Source organism: Camelina sativa, chromosome 17, assembly GCF_000633955.1.
Source record: "Camelina sativa cultivar DH55 chromosome 17, Cs, whole genome shotgun sequence".
Lineage (NCBI taxonomy): Eukaryota > Viridiplantae > Streptophyta > Magnoliopsida > Brassicales > Brassicaceae > Camelina > Camelina sativa.
In genome coordinates, this window is record NC_025701.1 from 11,501,956 (window position 1) to 11,517,176 (window position 15,221).

At 32.3% G+C, this 15,221-nt stretch overlaps 3 protein-coding genes and 2 pseudogenes across 3 annotated transcripts in view; all 5 read right to left on the reverse strand.

Moving 5' to 3' along the window:
- LOC104756721 overlaps positions 1–761 on the reverse strand; it is a 1,748-nt gene extending 987 nt beyond the window's left edge. Inside the window, exons 1-3 of the mRNA XM_010479349.2 lie at positions 577–761; positions 299–475; positions 100–213 (exon numbers count right to left, since the gene is read on the reverse strand). Coding sequence (XP_010477651.1) covers positions 100–213; positions 299–475; positions 577–636 — 351 coding nt within the window. The 5' untranslated portion in view covers positions 637–761. The remainder of the gene's footprint in view (positions 1–99; positions 214–298; positions 476–576) is intronic.
- Positions 1,617–3,015, reverse strand: LOC104756724 (annotated as a pseudogene).
- Positions 6,772–8,414, reverse strand: LOC104756725. The gene is made up of 5 exons (XM_010479352.2): positions 8,190–8,414; positions 7,967–8,116; positions 7,731–7,868; positions 7,349–7,486; positions 6,772–7,260 (listed from the first exon to the last, which is right to left on the reverse strand). The coding sequence occupies exons 1-5, from the start codon at positions 8,247–8,249 to the stop codon at positions 6,943–6,945; spliced, it is 804 nt and encodes a 267-aa protein (XP_010477654.1). The 5' UTR covers positions 8,250–8,414; the 3' UTR covers positions 6,772–6,942.
- On the reverse strand, positions 11,463–12,257 carry LOC104759384. The gene is made up of 3 exons (XM_019239611.1): positions 12,126–12,257; positions 11,890–12,033; positions 11,463–11,789 (listed from the first exon to the last, which is right to left on the reverse strand). The coding sequence occupies exons 1-3, from the start codon at positions 12,234–12,236 to the stop codon at positions 11,463–11,465; spliced, it is 582 nt and encodes a 193-aa protein (XP_019095156.1). The 5' UTR covers positions 12,237–12,257.
- LOC104759385 overlaps positions 13,593–15,221 on the reverse strand; it is an 8,467-nt pseudogene continuing 6,838 nt past the window's right edge.

Genomic DNA, 15,221 nt, shown 5'->3' on the forward strand with positions numbered 1-15,221 from the left:
TTCATTTAAAAAAAAAAAAAAAAAGGAGAATGCACTCTCAAGTATTGCTAAAAATTAATACCACATTTGAAACATACAATGAATGAAAAGAAAAAAAACCAGAGGTGGGTTGAGAAAAAATGATCCGGCAGTGATTATTCCGAAGACTTTATCAGGAGGAAATCCCACTGTCAAATCTATCTTCATATGGCAAAGACCTTTTTTTGTTGTCACCTACAAATATAAGAAAATTCCTTTAAAAAAGGCAACAAAATCTACGTATAGAGATTTTTTGTTCTGTTGATTTGTTATTATTTACCTTCACCTTTGGAGGGGCATCATGCCATATATGCTTCTTTTCTGCATCTATCCAAAGTTGAGCTTGTCTCTCCACCTCATCTTCGTCATAGTATTTCTTCATCTTATCTTGGTCATTGTCATCATCCGTTTCTGACTCGGACTTAGATTCAACATTTTCAGATCTGTTTGGCTCGGCCTACAACAGAAAAAACATATATATTGTCAGAATAATCTTTACAATGGGTTTATTTTGAGTTGACTTCCTCAGGAGTTCTGATTGATGGAAATGAAACTGACCTTACGAGGCTCTTCATTGTTCTGGTTGATCCTGCTACCAAATCCAGCAAATATACCCATTTCTTTTTGAGAGTTTAGTCTACAAACTAAACTTTAGGACTTGCTGATCACAAGAGAAAATATATGATTTGGTTTTTGAGGAATATTTCTTGGCTAAAATCCTGAGAGAATTAAGAATGTACGTTAAGTTTTACGTACGGCTAAACCAATAAATGGACAGTTCAATTCTCGTGAGTGATTAACGTACAGACGAGACTTACCTGAGGAAAGAGGAGATCAAAAAGGTTGATTAATTGGAGAATTAAGCTTCCTCTCATTTTTTTCTTCTATGTGGATCCTTTTAGTGTAACACAATAAACCAATCTTATGCGCAATTTTTTGTTTTTAATAAAAAAATTAACATAACAACCTTATATATTTTTTTCATATAGCATCAAACAAACTAAATACAAACTTTTCTTATGATTCATTGAACGGTCTACGGCATAGATCGCAGTGCGCCTTCGAAAGTGAATAACAACACTACGTCCGGAACAACCTAGCTTTTCCGCGTAGACCATGCATGATTGGATTATGGAAGATGGTTAAAAACCTAATTCCCGTAGAACAATGATCAAACTATAATAGTATGCGTTTTCTATGAATTATATATTTGCTGGCCGGCCGGCCGATGTTGCTCTAATATTAAGATATATAGGAGTTTAAAAATGGTGGACGTCATCTTATTGACTGCTCAAGAATTCAAAATTCTTACATCAATATCTTGCATCATATTTATTAAAAAAATATCTTGCAAAATAATAATATGGAAAAAGACATTAGTGTTTGCCAATTGTATTTTAGGTAAATATCTATCCCATTTGTATAAGAAATTAAGAATACTTTCATCAATATATTCCAGAATAGTCAAGTTGTTAGTGGCATTGATCGTAAATAATTATTTAAACGAAATATGTTTTCGACAATGTTTTGATCGTAAATAATCGATTTCAATGAGATTGATTCTGAGCACTCAAAAAAAAAAAAAAGAAAAAAAAAAGAGGAAACTCCCAATTAACGTTTAGGAGAAATTTCCGTGTTTCCATATTTGTCAGTTGAAAGGATTACACCTGGATTTCGAATACTAAAACCCCAACGTTGAAGTGTTTTTAGCACATTTTTGGTGTTCTTAATGGTGATATCACGTATGAACCAAGAAAATGGCGGCAGATTAAAAGGAGGATATGGCTGAAAGTATTGGTCCATTATCACTTTTGATGCAATTTTTCCTTGTCCGCCGCTACATTTATTGTACTCTTCTTTACTCTTCGGCTCCATGTGCTTGCATAAGCGTTCTGAATCTACGTATAGTGGCTCCACTTTATAGCTACCCTTGAACACTTTCATCAACATCATTTTCTCTTTCTTATATTTTGCCTGTCCACAATAAGCAAGAGAAACCAAAGTTAAATTTCACAAATACAAAAGATATATATTGATTATTTTGAGGGGGTATATATAGAGATAAGAGATGCTTCTTACTGTAAAATCTTTTCTGTTTTCGTCAACAGTTAGACTTATGGGCACGGCAAAAGACCTCCCATTGAAGTTCCAGGCCACAGCTTTCTCCACCTTTGCGATCTGCCTCGGTCCATCCTCCTTCAAAACCTTTCTTGATTTGCTTTTCTTCATAGCAAAACGAGTACGTACACTCTCAAGTATATATTTCAACATTCAATAATATCCTACAGTGATAAGAAAGAATACCAAAATTGGTTCGGTGGTTGGTCCGCTATATGGATTAGTGAAAAGTTCAAAGACTCCATCAGGATGCAACCCCAATGTCAATTATATGTGCATATGACAAAGACCTTTTTTTGTTGTCACCTTCAAACATCATTAATATATAAGAAAGTTTTGTCAATCTTAATTCTTAATCTACCAATTCCCTTAAAAGAGATTTTTTAGCTCATTTTGTTATATTACCTTCACCTTAGGAGGTGCATCATACCATGGATGCTTCTTCTCTGCAGCTGTCCAAAGTTTATTTTGCCTCTGCCACTCTTTTTCGTCATAAAATTTCTCCATCTTAGCAGAACCATTATTACTATTATTATTATTATTATTATTATTATTATTATTATTATTATTATTATTATTATTATTATTATTATCCATCTCTGACTTAGATTCAACATTCTCAGATCTCTTAGGGGCCTAGAACAAGCAAACATGATCATAATTTAAAATTTATGATGGGCCATTGATAGTAGTACCTATATTGATATTACCTCTTGAGAGTTCTGATTGATCCATGCACCAAATGCAGAAAACACACCCATTTCTCTCTTAAATATTAGCCCACAAATGAAAAAGAAAACGACGTTCCTGAGGTTGTATATAATATGGTTTGAGGAATTTTAGATGAAATTTCTGCGTTTTTCCCCAAAAAACGAAGAAGATGACAGCATCTTGGAGAATGATGTACGTTAAGTTTAACTTACGGCTAAACAATGCAGCGGGCAACTCAATTCTCGTGAGTTATTGACGTACAGGCGAGACCTACCTGGGGAGCATGAAATTTAATTCCCATAAACCACTATTATTTTTCGTTTAGAATAAGAAGAAAACATATTAACCATAATTCTAAGGACTTACGAATTTGCACCAACGTTATAGAATTGTGATTTGGTGTCAGAAAAATGGCGTAATATATACATGGATTTGGCCACAGAATTTCATAATGTTCCAAAATATATATAAAGTTTCTCAATCATAAAACAGTGATTTTTGTTGTTGTTGAAATCCCATAATTATGATATGTACAAAAATTACGGAATCAAGATTAGACTCAAAATGTTAATTTTAGCACAATCATGAATTTTGTGTAGAGTTGGAGGAATCAAGATTAGATAATAACGTACACCATGGTTATTATCTAAACAAATTGACAACCATAACAAGCTTGAGGAATGAGTTGCCCTATTGGTCCAGGCCATGGATCAATTCTTATCAAATACGAAAATGGTAGTCAATTCCATTTGGTCAGGGACTTTCACCCGGTCTTCTCCGGACTCTCGGGGGAGTAGGGACCTCGGCCCAGAACCTCCTGGTTAAAAAAAAAAAAAAACCATAACAAGCTTATATAGATGTGCACATAGATTATCAGAACTACACTGATTTCCAAGTAGCATACAATTGGGTCGAGTAACAAATAACAATATATCTTATTATATAATACGAGAAAGTTTTCTCTTAACTTTGCACAACACGACGACATTTGGCAGCGTATATTTTCGACATCTGTCTTCACTTCTCAATTATTAAACTTTTAAAATTTATTTTTCTCAAAACTACATATATTATTTTTCATATTCACTAAGTTTAAATGATATTTCTGAACTAAAAAATATATTGACACTAATATATGCAATGCCCTTTTAGTAACTATATATAGATATCACTTATCGATATTTTATATAATTACCATAACATTATGATTTTGCAAAGGTATCATTTATCAATATTTTATATAATTACCATAACATTACGATTTTGCAAATAAGAAAGAAATAAAAATTAATATTATAATTTTGGACAAAATAAATTTCCAATAATTAAAGATTTAAATATTAATACTATAATTTCGGAAAAAATATCATGTGAATGTTATTAAATTCTTTACTAATTTCAAGCTATTAAAATATTATAATATTATAGTAATTATTTGTTGACAAAAAATTCATAATATTTGTTTCACAGTTTTTGTGCCAAAAGATCAAATCAATTTATTCAAAAATAATTAAAAGATATAAAAGAATATGATATTTTATTTTTCTTTAATAGTAATCATTAACACAATTTATTGCACATTAATTCTTTAAAATATAACTCCCATGATGTTTGAAAATTTTAAAAACAAATCTTCCATCATATGAATACATTTTAATCTTTCTACTGCAATATAATTTGTGTTTTACAAAAACAAAGAAGAAAAAAACACAGACAAAACCTATTGTATATTTATTCTTTGAAATGTGACCATAACTCCCATGATGTTTGACCAAGAAAAAAACTGAAAAATCTCTTATACTACTACAAATTTATCTATAAATAGCTAGACAAAGTCTTCATCAAACATCAAATTCTACCTCTCATATAATTTTCTAAATTTTGAAATTTGGGATATTTAACTTTTAATCAAATTCTAAAAACTTAACTTTTTTTCTTTATATGATATTTGTAGATTTTGAAATAAATAAGTTGAGTCAAAATTTTGGAGCATATATAAAAGTGAACATGTGAAATGTGGTTATTTATTAGAAAGATTTAGATGAAGAAGTGCCTAAGATGAAGAAGGTCTTAGGCACATAACACATTCCCACTTGTAAATGTTGGTAAATGTTGTTTCAAATGCCTATTTTGTATATCAATATTGTAATTTGTTTTTCTTTTGATCTATTTGATAATTTTTTAACATAAAAAATTTAGATCATAATTCATAAACCCTAATAGATTTTATATCTTAGTCACAATATTTATGCTACTTATTACCCATGCTATATTTTATACAAGTGTGTTTGTATGTATTACCTATGAAAATGAGTTTAAACAAATATTAACTGTTTCGAATACTATTACTTTAAATTTGTTCCTTAACGTTACAACTGTGTTTATCTGTATTTATTAAGTTTCTCTCTGATAACCATTTCCTTGGTCCTTTATTTTATTTTATAGGTTATGACTTCTGATGAGAAAGGTTTTGCGATAGTTTAGGGTTTAGGATCAAAGAAGATTTGGACGTCTAAATGATATATCTCATGATATGGGTTTCCAAAGCTATGTGATTCTTCTAAATTCAGTTTTCATTTTTTACACAATTTAGTCTTAATTATTTTCTTAAAATAAAATTAACATCTAATTTATTTTCACAACATTATTGTTTGGGTTATACTATGTAGGCACTTATTTTCTCTTCTCATATGTTTCATTATTTTTTGTAGCCATGATCGATTGTTGATGATGTGATGATAGTTCTTACCCACAAACAGAGCAAGGCAATGAGATTTGACCATGTGTGCAAGTGGAAAGATCTAAAGATCACCCTAAACTAATCCCAATTGCATTCTAGAGAGAGAGAGATAATGTCTTGGAGAAGTAGGAAGATTTTAGTTATCTCTTCTTCCATCCATCACATTAATTTAGAAATAAAAACATAGAAAAAAAAGATTTTTTGGTGAACAATTATTTTATGTTCTCTTAGTTATGCAGTTAAAACTAAAAAAGTAACTCGATAATACGATGGTATGTTTTTACTTTTTTTCTTCGTTGGTCATTTTGAGTATAATACAACATATATATATATATATATATATTATTTTTAAACAGAAAATTAACACAAAAAGCAGTTTTTATTTGATATAATAGTATATCAATATATATTAATAACATTTTTTTAACTCAATTGTAAACTAAAATTCAGTTTGCATTTAGTATGTTCAATAGATATAAAGTACGTTACAAAAATATAGAAATATCTAACAGATAACTTTATTTTTCAAATGCAATTCATCAAGAAACACAAAGAATATTTGTATAATTCTAGAACACAAAGGCATTTGAAGTCATTTGTATAATTCATTAGATTAAAAGATTTTATTGCTAAATTCTTCAAATTATAAAATGAAATTAATTACACAGAGAATAAATGAAGAGTATGAGTTTCGGCTCAAGAAGAGGTTATTCGAGAAATTCAAGTTACTGTCTCGTCTTTCTTGGATGTATCTGGTTTTAGAAGATATTGATGTTTTATAGATTATGTTAAAAGCGAAAAAGTAACACATGATGTCTATGTTCAGCCGTATTTTTTTAATATGTAATCAATGTTTTTTTTCTAATGTAAAAAATGTTTTTATGTCTTGATTGTGCATCAAAACATGAAGAGCTCTATATATTATGAGATATAGACTAAATATTTTAAAGTAACCTTTCATATTAACAAAAAATTTCAGTTTAATGCTTAAAGACTAAATATTTTAAAGTAACCTTTCATATTAACAAAAATTAATAGTCATTCATTTTAAGTGACTGAAATACTTATTTAAAAACAAGACAAATAACAAAAATAAAATAATTTATCGAAACACAAAATATTAAATTTTAAATATTTTCTTAAATCGAAAATATGTTAAAATTATTATAAAGTTATCTCGTGCATCGCGCGAGTCTACTTCTAGTATGATATATATGAAATATTAAAAGACACATAATTAGTGAGAAATTAGGTAATCTTTATTCGACCCGCATGCAACGCATGTCACAATGCATGGCATGGAAAATGAAAGAAAATGGAATGTGCTAGAATATATAAAGAGCATTGAGTTCTTCCTAAGAATACGGCATCTCTCGCAGTATGGTAGCCCTCTCTTGAAGCATTTTGAGCAGAGTTTTGGTGGTCTTGATGGTGATCTCACGAATGTACGAAGAAAGCGGCGGAATATTGAAAGGAAAATATGGCTGAAAATATTGGTCCATTGTAACTTTCGATGCAATCTTTCCTTGTCCGCCACTACATTTTTTGTATTCTTCTTGATTTTTCGGTTTCATTTGCTTACACAAACGTGCTGCATCTACATACAGTGGTTCTATTTTCCAGCTACCTTCGAACACTTTCATGAACATCATTTTCTGCTTCTTATATTTTGCCTGTTGACAATAAGAAAGAGAAACCGATAAGTTTCACCAATACAAACAAATATATTCAGTAATGTAGGGGTATATAAAAGCTTCTTACTTTACGATCTTTTTTGTTTTCGTCGACAATTAAACTTATGGGGAGAGCTCCCGACCACCAAAAAAAGTCCCACGCCACAGCTTTCTCGACCTTCACTATCTGTCCATCTTTCTTCAAAACCTTTCTTGATTTGTTTTCCTTCACAAAAAAAAAAAAAAAAAATCACACTCTCAAGTATTGCTATATTTCTATTGTATCACAATAGAATTACACAAGGATAGGAAAGAAACCAGAAGTTGGCGCCTAAACTTGTCTATCACAAAGAATGGTATGTTCGTTGGATTAATGAAAAGNAAAAAAAAAAAAAAAAAAGATCACACTCTCAAGTATTGCTATATTTCTATTGTATCACAATAGAATTACACAAGGATAGGAAAGAAACCAGAAGTTGGCGCCTAAACTTGTCTATCACAAAGAATGGTATGTTCGTTGGATTAATGAAAAGTTCGTAAGCTCCATCAGGAGGCACTCCCAATGTCAGTTCTATGTTCATATGGCAAATACCCCTTTTCATTGTCACCTTCAAACGCAAAAATATAAATTTTTTGAGACCTTTAATCTTTTACTCTCATTCTTAAAATTTAAGTATTCAGATTTTGTTTCCTGATTTGCTATTACCTTCACCTTTGGAGGAGGATCGTACCATGGATGTTTCTTCTCTGCGTTACTCCAAAGATTTAGTTGCTTAATCTCCTCATCTTCGGTACTATTAGTATCCATTTCTGACTCCGAGTTAGACTCAACATTCTCAGATCTCTCGGACTCGCCCTATAATTAACCGATATAGTACTTTATATAGATTGACTTGATGAGTTCTCTGATTGAATGAAATGAAACTGACCTTTGGAGGCTGTTCAATGTTCTGATTGATCAAGCCACCAAATCTAGGATATATACTCATTTCGCTCTCAAAATTTTGATCCACAATAGATACTTACCTAGTCAGAAGATCAACAAATTAAACAGTACATAGTTTGTATAATATATGTCTTGAGGAACTTGGGATTAAAGGTTTATTCATAATTATTTGACAAAATACAATATGAAATAGAAAGAATGGTACGTTATGTTTTACGTACCGTGAAACAAAAGAAAGTGGACCAGCTTCATTCCCGTGAGTTCTTGATGTACAAGCGAGACCTACCTAAAGTTAGATTTAATGCTGAAAAAAATTAAGAAACATGAGAAGACCTAAATCCTCCTCTGTTTTCTAATTTACTAAATTTGATTTTGTCATAAAACCAGGGATGTTGTGGTGGGTAAAAAAACCCAGCCTAACCCGAACCCGAAATAAACCCGCCCACTAAAAACCCGATTTTGAAAAATCCGAACGGGTTTTAGATGTTGTGAGTAAACCCAAAAAAAACCCGATGAATCCATGACTACCCGTGGGTGCCCGAATTGTTTTCTTCTTTCTTCTTAGAATTTACTTGTTAAATCAATTGTTAAGTCAATTAACTATACTAAATGTAAAAATTGGAGATTAAAAACTGCGAAACAAAATCAATGATTAATTGTAGATTAAAAATCAACCTGTAATTAGTAATCAACCATTGCGAAGCAAAATCAATCTGTAATTGGAGATTAAAAATTTTCAAAATTGAAAACTGAGTGCTACTTTCGTGAACCCAATCTCACAATTAACAATTATCTGAAGCCTTCGTCGTTGGATACAGTAATATTGGATAGCTTTGATGCTAATATTCACAAAATTATCTCTGAGTCACAAAATTATCTCTGAATCAATATATAAAGTAAGAAACCAAAATTAAGATTCACAAATTCAAAACTTGAATTGGGTAAGAAGAACCAATTGAATACAACTTGTATCTCTCTCAGATTGAATTGAGAATTAGGGTTCATCTGCTCATATTTCAATTTTTTTAGGTGAAAGAGATGATATGAAGTCTTTTAAGTGCAGAGGTTTTAAAAAAAACCCGTGGGTACCCATAACCCGATAGGGTAAACCCATGTAAGACTATTCTATTTTGGGTACCCGCCCATTTTTTATCCAGATTTTTTTGACTAAAAAACGGGTCCGGAAATCCTATATTAAACATGGGTCTTGGGTACCCAATGTGTTTTAACCCACTTTTAACATCCCTACATAAAACCAAGAAGTATATAATTGTTAACTATGTTAACAGGAGTTTGACAGTTAGTCAACTCTAATTCACGCATAAATTGGTGATTTAACAAAATTTGTTTTCGAAAATAATTTAATCAGTTGAAGATATTGAACTGAAAAAACACTACTATTGGAGGTTTAAAATAGAGATTTTTTTGTTTTTTTCCATTTTTTTTGTCAACAAGTTGGAAGTTTATTATGACATTTTTATTGTATATTAAAGTATTTGCATCGCATGACAAAAATTTACCTTTCATATAAGTAAATAACAACATAATGATATCTTGGTAAAAGAAATAGATTGTATATTTAAGTAACACTAGATTTTAATGGAGCGAAGACATATTCCTAAAATCGAATGCATAATTATCAGCCTATTAAATTCATATTTCCAAATAAATACATAATGTTACCACCAAAACAAATATTTAATTCTCTATATATATTATTTGTAAAGTAAATATTGCTCAAAAATATATGTTTTAATAAAACGTTGATTGCTGAAATCTTTCTTAAATAAGTACATCGTAAAGTTCTTGCTACCTTCGTAAAGCATATTGGAATCTATAAATACTACCTTCACAAACGAAATATAACAACACCTAGGATTAAAACCTACAATTGCATATCCAAACACAACTCAGGAAAAATGGCTGCATCATTTGCTTTCTTGCGAGAGATCCGTCCGTACAAGACACCGTGGAGAGTACAAGTGAAAGGCCTCCATAACTGGCGTTAGTATAGAAACAACACAAGGGAAACCCTAGAGTTGATATTGGCAGATGAAACTGTAAAAATACAAGTTAAACTACTTTCTAATATTCATTTTATTCTTGACATGAATTTTATTATTCTCTATTTTAATCATCTCATGGGATGAAGATCCATGCATCAGTAAAAAAGATTTGGTTACACGTTACATGATCCATCTTTCTATTGGTGAATGGAGATTCATAGAGACTTTTTCTCTAACACATGCCAATGAACAATTTTGTCCCACAAATCATCTTTACAAGAAGTGATCCAAAATCATCTTAACAAAATTCATCTTGTAAAGATGATTTGTGGGACAAAATTGTTCATTGGCATGTGTTAGAGAAAAAGTTTCTATGAATCTCCATTCACCAATAGAAAGATGGTTCACGTAACATGTAACCAAGTCCGTTTTGACTGATGCATGGATCTTCATCCCCTGAGATGATTAAAATAGAGAATAATAAAATTCATGTCAAGAATAAAATGAATATTAGAAAGTAGTTTAACTTGTATTCTTACAGTTTCATTAGCTAATATCAACTCTAGGGTTTTTCCCCTGTGTTTTTTGTATACTGACGCCAGTTATGGAGAACTTTCACTTGTACTCTCCATGCTGTCTTGTACATACGTATATCTCGCAAGAAAGCAAATGATGCAGCTATTTCTCTCGAGTTGTGTTTGGATATGCAATTGTAGGTTTTAACTTTTAACCGTGGGTGTTGTTATGTTTTGTTTGTGAAGGTAGTATTTATAGATTCCATATGCTTGATAAGCAAGGACTTATGTACTCATTTAGAGAGAGATTTCATCAATCAACGTTTTATTAAAAAAAAAAGATTTTTTTGAGCAATATTTACTTTACAAATAAGATATATAGAGAATTAAATTTTTATCTTGGTGGTAACATTATATATTTATTTGGAAATATGAATTTAATAGGCTGATAATTATGCATTCGATTTTAGGAATAGGTCTTCACTCCATTGTATCTTTGAGATTTGTAGAGATTATAGTAATTGAGTGTGAGAGATTATGGTAATAAAATATTATAATTTTGCTCGATTTCTCATATTATAATTTTGCTCGATTTCTCATATTTCTCATATTTTAGGGATCAACATTGCAATATAACAATTTAAAGAAGTATAAATAAAAGGGTAGAATCCAAAATGTGTTTAAAAAATGTATATATAGATTATAACAATATAGACTAAGTGGTCTGAACCGGAGTTAGGTAGCCGTTTCACCATTGTGCCAAGCGATGATAAATTGTCTAATATCTTCTAGCAAAATCTTGGTGACTTTGATAGTGATCCAACGGATAATCCAAGAAACTGGTGGCACATTAAGAAGAGAAGAAGGTTGAAAGATCTGCTCCATTGTCACCTTTGATGCAATCCTTCCTTGTCCGTGGCTACATTTTTTGTATTCTTCTGCATTCGTCGGCTTAAGATGCTTACATAACCGTTTTGAATCTGCGTATAGTGGCTCTATTTTCCAGCTACCCTCGAACACTTTCATGTACGTCATTTTATTTTTCTTTTTGGTATATTTTGCCTAAGCAAAGTGACCAAACTCAAGATTATTTCACCTAAAACTTAACAAATTTTTTTCTTTTCATGATGAGTCTTGTGAGGGGTATATAGAAACTTTTTACCGTAAGTTTTTGATGGTTTTCGTCGATAATTAGATGAATCGGAATAGTTCCAGACCACAAAAGGAACTTCCATCTTAGAGCTTTTCTTACATCCGTGACCTGCCTCGGTCCATCTTTCTTTAAAACCTTTGTTGATTTGTTTTCCTGAATAGAAAAAAGCACACTTTCAATTAGTGCTATAGTTAACTACATATAATATTCAATTTAATCATAAAGCTATATGAAAAGAAACAAACCAGACGTTGTCTCCAACGCTTATCAAAATTAAAGTAAGTTATGTTTCTTGGATTAGTGAGCATCTCATAGACTCCTTGAGGAGGCTCTCCCAATATGAAAAATATATTCATGTGGCAAATACCATTTTTTGTTTCCACCTATAAACATCAAATATATAAGAAAGTGTCATGTTCTTATATTTCTTTAAAAAAACATAGCAATTTCTCTTACGGCAAAAAAAAAAACTTAAAATTATATGGCACTTTTGTTTGTTGATTTGCTATCATACCTTCACCTCAGCAGGATCATCATACCATGGATTCTTCTTTTTAGCTGAACCTAGCCAAAGTCCGGCTTGCCTTTTCAACTCGTAAACGTCATAATATTTAGGATCTACCGCATACAAGTTCTTCGATCTAACCTCCCCAGGTTCCATGGACTCAGTCTACGACAAGAGATATACTTGTAATGTAATGTGATGAGTATGATTAACGGATAAAAGTTTTTTTATATTGTTTGCTGAAATGTTCTTACCTTACCAGGTTCATCATACCATGGTTTTAGATTAGTTTCTTTCTCTGACACTGAATTAGAATCAACATTCTCAGATCTCCTAGTCCCAGCCTACAACAACAAACAGAATCATGATAAAATTTCTAGAAATAACTAACCGACATAGTAGTTTATATCGATTTGAGTTTTTGGGTTCTATGATTGATGGAAATGAAACTGACCTTAGGCTGAAAGTTCTGATTTATCCAGCTACCAAATCCAAGAAATGCAGCCATTTACCAGTTACCTAATCAGAACAAGAGCAAAGGACGATCATGAGAGTAAGGTGCTAAGGTTATGTTTTACGTACCGTTATGTTTTACGTTATGTTTTACGTACCGTGAAACAAATAAGGGGGCAGCTCCATTCTCATTAGTTCTCGAGTCTTGACGTATCAGCAAAGATCTACATAAATAAAGAAGAGATTAAAGGTGGATATCTTGATTTTTAATAGCTAATATTTTAAAGCATTTTGGACAATTTTAATATTCTACTTATTTTAGGACGGGTGCTTTTTTCCCCTAATATTTAATCAATCTTCCAACATGCTTAAGAACCGCGTATTGCTCATAGATACCCTTCTGATGTGGCTTTCAATGAAAAATAAACTTCTGTAGTGAGCTTGCTTTCATGTCTCCCAACAGTTTACATGCTTTTATGTTATGGACTGGTCTTACTTGATGTCTGAAAACAGAACAAATCATAGCAACATAAGAAGATTGATATTCCAATGCTCTCTCGTTCCAGTCCAACAGGGATTTGAAAAATGAAACAAACCACCAATACAATCCCTAATTGGACATACAAACGAACCTAACAAGAAAAATGAGTTTTGAGAAGAGAAAAAGAAGACAATCAGACATGACAAAAAGACAAAGCTGGCTTGAATTAAAACCCAAAAACCACATAAACACTAATCTTAGACTTTTAGCACGTATATAAAATCAAACATTCACGATAGCCTATCCAAAAAGCTTTTCTTTAATCTATCATCCGATAACATATCCATAACCATCTTTATAGTGGACACATCAGCAGCGAACCTGCACCTTTTCATTTCTTCGATGAGTTCAGCTGAAGTCATTACGTCACTACCTTGGAGATGTGCTCGGATTAGAGTGTTGTATGTATAGTCGTCTGGCGCACACCCTTCCTCTTTTATTTTCCTAAGTAGCATATTTGCTTCAGACAGTGAGCCTTTGCTACATAATCCTGAAATCATTATGTTATATGCCTTGACATCATGCTTCACTCATTTGAGGGGGAGGCTTCTGAATAAATCCCAGGCATCATCCACCTTACTAGCATTGCACATCCCATGAATAATATACTATAGATACCAATATCAAGATCCATCTTACTCTTCTGTAATTTTTCAAAAATTTCCAATGCTTTTTCTATTTCCCCATTGACACACAACCCATCCAGCAAAATAGAATAAGTCACAATATCAGGATTAACACCACGGGAAACCATCTCTTGGAAGAGTTCTATGGCAACCTCAAGTTTTCCCGATTGACAAAACCCTTTGACAAGGATGTTATAAGTAACTGTATTAGCAACCACTCCTCTTAGGGACATTTTGCGGAACAATTCAAAACCATCATCAACCTGCTCAACCTTACAATATCCATTTATGAGGATATTAAACGTCACGATATTAGGATCACACCCTTTGCTAACCATCACGTCCATCATCTGGTTTGCCTCATCTAGGCGGTTCTCCTTGCAAATACCATCTATCAAAGAACTATATGTGACAATATTAGGTTATATACCTCGTCAAATCATCTCCTCGTACAGTTTTTCTGCCTCAAGAAGCTTTCCCTTTTTCACAAAACTATCAATCAAAACACTGAAAGTGACAACATTGGGGGTCATTCTCCTAGTGATCATATATACCCGTGAGAAACTGCGCACCATCATCCCATCTACGAGCATTACAAAAGCCTCCTATGAGAGTGGTGTACGTAATAACATTTGCTTTAATCTCTTTCATCTCCATTTCATTGAAAAGGTTGAATGCATCTTCGAGGCCCCGTCTTTGCAAAGCCCATCAATGATAATGTATGTGACTGCATCGAGCTTGATCTTTCTTTCTTCCATCTTTCGGAGCAACTCCATGGCCAAGGCAGTTTTGCCGGACTTGCACATTACACTTAAAACCGGTCCATAAGTAACTTCATTGGGTTGACAACCATTTTCAACCATTCGATCAATCAAAACCACAGCTTCAGATACTTTACCATTGAGATAAAGTCCATTGACCAAAGTGTTAATCGTAATGAGATCAGGTCTATATAGCATTTCAACCATTCGATCAACTAATCCCACGGCTTTAGAGACTCGGCTCTCGAGACATAAGCCATTGAGTAGAGTGTTAAATGTGGTAGTGTCAGGCTCATAACCAAGCTTCATGAATGCAACGCCCCCGAACCGTCCTAGGACCACGGAGGCCATCGGACAGCCACGGGACGCCACTTGCAGAATTGCACCGGGGTGATCCGGTCGAGGGACGGAAGCTGCAGACTTCCCGACCGGTCCTCCCTGGCACAACTCCACCC